Here is a 4,828-nt window from a genome sequence, read left to right on the forward strand (position 1 = left end):
CCCTAATGGTCTGCAAGAAAATCGATTGCAAAAGTAAAGGGCATGCTTGACTTTGTACAACACACGAGTTCAAAGACTTGCTAAGATATATATGCTTGATCAGTTAACAAGCTATGCTGCTTAAAGAACAGCTCTCTCGGTACAAAGGTTATAACTGAATCTGTAATAGATTGTGTCATACTGTCATTGTCAGATCGATCTAGCTTTTGCTGGTTTTTTGAGATGCGCTCAAGCCTATACTCACTTTCCTGATTGTGCTACCATTCACAGGTCATGTGGTAAAGCTGGCTGTTCTACGAATCTTGCTGGTTCCGCCAAGCAAAAGGACTTGCACGGGAAGGCTAAACATTTGCAGTTGTCAGCAAGTGGAACATCCAGCTTGGTTCACAGAGGTCCAGTGCTTAAACATCAGCGCAGTCTTGCTGTGAGATCCGCCGCTGCTGCGGATGCATACACTACTTTTGATGAACATGTCAAGGGCGTAACCGCACATGCTGTTGAAGAAAAGGTTGGAGTACTGCTGTTTAATCTTGGTGGTCCAGAGACCCTCAATGACGTTCAGCCGTTTTTGTTCAACCTCTTTGCTGATCCAGTAAGTGATTGTGCCACATGCTCATAGTCACCCTTTCCTTGTTAATTATGTGTAGCCAATGCTTGTATTTTTTTGGCAGTCAGGTTTATTCCCTTGGAGATATAATCCTTCCAGTAGAGATTAACTTCTCTAGATATAGAGATTTTCTCTTCGGAGGGGTTATGTCGTCCCTATAAGGGTTAGTTGGGTGGGAGTAGGATTAGACCTCTTAGCTTCTAATTAGAATGCATTTGAGTCCATATCTATTGATTTGAAGAGATTGAGTCGACCACAATGTACCCAAACAAGCTGTATAAGGGATAGCCATGCGTCAATTATGGATTAGTTTATATAAGGAAGTATTTCTGTACCGTGTAAAGTTCATCATTCTAGTCTATGGTCTCTTGTGTATCCCTAGCCATGTCGTCTCGTCATTCTTCGCACGGTAGATATCCTAATGTGAATCACATTGCTCTATCTGTTTCTTAATTATTTTATAATTTCTGTACTTTTCAGTTCGGTACTTAAACAAGGTATCCTGTTGACTTACTTTTTACTACCCAGGATATCATTCGACTCCCTAGGCTGTTCAGATTTCTCCAAAGACCACTGGCCAAACTTATCTCTACTCTTAGAGCTCCTAAGAGTAAAGAGGCGTATGCTTCAATTGGTGGTGGATCACCTCTGCGGAGAATTACCGATGAGCAGGTAAAAGTTCGCCAGTGACTTTTTTTGTGTTTAACTAATATTAGTTGTGACTTCACAACTTTGTCAGAAATCAGTTAAACTATGCAACTTCCATCACAGATTCACAGTTACATCTCATTTCAGTATTACTTGTTATATTAGCAGGGATTTAATGCATGTTAACTGAATTACTTTAATTTTCAGGCGAATGCTTTGAAGATTGCACTAAAAGAGAAGAATTTGGAAGCAGATATATATGTTGGAATGCGGTATTGGTACCCGTTCACCGAAGAAGCCTTCGATCAGGTTAAAACTCCCCCCTCATCAATTTAAGTGCCTTTAAATCCTTTATAGTTTCTTGGTTTTTTGTTTAATTATTCATCCATGGTAGTTAATAGATACCGTTATTCTAGCTTTGAAATATTGTTTTAGCCATGCTTTTAATATTCACTTTATATAACTGTATTTTACTTTCTTGAATTTGACTATGAATTTGGTCATACACTTTGCAACATTCTTTTTCAGGGATAATCCTTTTGTATTTTGGTTTTATCTAATTGATTCCAAGTTTTTAACTGAGGCGTTACTGGTCTTTTACTCTTTTGATTGATGATAGATCAAGAAGGATAAAATTACGAAGCTTGTGGTTCTTCCACTATACCCTCAGTACTCCATATCGACAAGCGGGTCAAGCATCCGCGTTCTCCAAAACATTGTCAAGTATGGGATTGCCTTATCTTATGAAATATCTTCTTTCGGACTATTTAGAACATAAAATTCTAATATGGCATCATCCGTGCAGGGAAGATGCATTTTTTGCTGGTTTGCCGATTTCCATTATTGAATCATGGTACCAGCGGGAGGGCTATGTGAAATCAATGGCGGACTTAATTGAGAAGGAATTAACAGTTTTTTCAAATCCTGAAGAGGTTTGCACATTTCTTTTCCATGTTTTGCTTCTGGTTTTCTCTTAAAATTCATATATTTTGTGTAGTTGTTGAGCTGTAAGAATACTTGCAAAACTTGCAGCTTAGCCATTTGATGTGCTGTACATTCTTTAGTATAGAAATTTACTCGGGCCTGTGGTTTTGTATTTTTACCCATTACATGCACCTAACTCTGGAGTCTGGGCAGAAATAAGTAATTAAATCATATGATGTGTTTGTATCTACAATCTCTGCATAACCATTAGCCCACTTTTGAGAGGGTGGTATAATGCATTATGTTGCCACTGTGCCAGTACTCATTCAAAATGAGGAAATAACTATGAAATTGTACTAGAGAGTGCATATTGAATGTGCTACTAGCGTATCATGACACTTTTGTGAATACTGAATACTGAAGTATGCTGGGCACCTTAAAAATGACCTGGAAAGAGAAAGATGCAGTATCCTGATAAAGTAATCACCGAAATAATACGGGCAGTCTATGAGATCACTGTAACTTTCTTAGTAGATACCATTGTACAATATTTCCAGTTAATTGGTTAGATTTTACCGGTAGGTAGATCTGTGATTGAGCACATGGAAACTATAGAAGTAGATTTCTCGTAAAAGATACTCCTGTGATATTTTATGCTGTGTTACTTCTATGAACTTATGAATACTACTGCACATTGAAGAGTATGTTGATATCTGAAATGATTTATTTTTTAAGTGCAACGCAGGCACTACCATTTCTTATTAAATAATTAACAAACAGACTGTGATGTCCCTCTGACATTATGTCTCATAATTCACAGGTTATGATATTCTTCAGTGCACATGGAGTACCACTTACTTATGTTACGGATGCCGGAGATCCGTACAGAGATCAGATGGAGGACTGCATTGCTTTGATCATGGAGGAACTGAAATCTAGAGGAACATTGAATAACCATACTTTGGCTTACCAGGTACAATCATACAGGAACAAATAAACACTTATGTTGTTAACCACTGTTTCGAGTTATGAATGCATTTGTTTAGGAAATTCCATGAATATTTAAGTGATCCTCTGTACTTCGAAACTAGAAATCGAATTTTGTCCATCTTACTCTACAAATCTACATGGTTGAACATCATACAGTTGTGTTATTTCTCCTTTTATTGAATACTCCTGCATTAACCTTTCCACACATATGGCAGAGTCGCGTGGGACCAATTCAGTGGCTTAAGCCTTATACTGATGAAGTTTTAGTGGAACTTGGTCAGAAGGGTGTAAAGAGTCTCCTTGCTGTTCCAGTAAGGTAATCTTCAAATTTACAATTATGCTTTATCAATTTTATGTATCTCTTTCTGTATACACCTGAACCACTTTGAAGTGCATATATTAGTTCCAGTATTTTCCTCAAGAATGGTTTTCTATGCGCCTTTATGTATTTTTGGTTATTAGGCCCTCTGTTCACACCTAAACCAACTCAACTGCATATATTAGTTTCTGCCTTGTAGTATAATGCCATTATCAATCTCTATGGCTAGCTCAATATCTTCATTTACCTCAACTTGGTCATCATGTACCTGTGTGCTCCTTACATTGTTGTCACTTGCACAATCTTGTCAATCTTAATGGTCCAGTATACTTATGATTATGATTTTATTTCATAGAAACCACATAGTAGTTGAGTGATTGTTGGTCAAAGACTTAATCTTAACAAGTCAAAATATGGCTTACATTTTGGGAGAGGTGGAGTATTTTGCGCAGTACGTTTTACACATCAAGATAATGATTATCTGATATATTCTGTTAGGATCTTTTGATATCTAACTTGATGCTGCATCTTTATGTCATACTCTTTTAATACTCCCTCTGATCCATAATAAGTGTTGTGGTTTTAGTTCAAATTTGACCAAAAATGAACTAAAACCACAACACTTATTATGGATCGGAGGGGAGTAGTATATTATTGTCTTTCAGTCGCCATACTTGTTTGTTCGCTCTGTGCCACTCTTTCGACTATCGCTTACGTCATTTACTAATATAAAATTCAGCTTTGTGAGTGAGCATATTGAGACACTGGAAGAAATCGACATGGAGTACAGAGAGTTGGCTCTAGAGTCAGGCATTGAGAACTGGGGCAGGGTTCCAGCTCTTGGATGCACCTCATCCTTCATCTCGGATCTCGCAGATGCTGTTGTTGAAGCCCTTCCCTCTGCTTCCGCGTTGACAACCAGAAAGGTCAAGGGTACCGACTCTGACATGGACATGAGGCATTACCTGACGAAGATGTTCTTCGGCTCTGTCTTGGCTTTCTTCCTGCTGTTATCGCCAAGACTAGTATCTGCTTTCAGGAACACTCTGCAGTGAGCTACTTTTGTTTTTTCAAGAAGCAGTAATGGTGCATGCAGTTTTTTGATGTGGATGCTCCGGGGTTGGCTATTTTGGTGATTGTAACTAGAAACCATATAGATTTAGTGTGGAATGATTTTTTGATTTATTTGCTGTGGTAATCTACCATAGTACTATAATAGCAAGAAAGTCTGGGCGAGATAACAGAGTATTTATGCTCTTGAGTAATAGTGCTACTTGACATGTAATCTTGGCCCCAACAGAGAACAATTTTAATTACTAATATAATAAGACGATGAAATA

The 4,828-nt window shown here is 37.8% G+C and overlaps 1 protein-coding gene across 1 annotated transcript; it reads left to right on the top strand.

Annotated features, from left to right (window-relative positions):
* Positions 1 to 270: 270 nt before the first annotated feature.
* LOC124653395 (ferrochelatase-2, chloroplastic) lies at positions 271 to 4,828 on the top strand (the record flags this gene model as incomplete). The annotated part of the gene is given in 8 exon segments (XM_047192458.1): positions 271 to 592; positions 1,136 to 1,279; positions 1,463 to 1,564; positions 1,875 to 1,978; positions 2,061 to 2,187; positions 3,000 to 3,152; positions 3,385 to 3,485; positions 4,228 to 4,828. Coding segments are annotated over 8 exon segments (1,369 nt in total), but the record flags the coding sequence as incomplete, so codon positions are not given.

Source organism: Lolium rigidum, chromosome 5 (genome assembly GCF_022539505.1).
Source record: "Lolium rigidum isolate FL_2022 chromosome 5, APGP_CSIRO_Lrig_0.1, whole genome shotgun sequence".
Lineage (NCBI taxonomy): Eukaryota > Viridiplantae > Streptophyta > Magnoliopsida > Poales > Poaceae > Lolium > Lolium rigidum.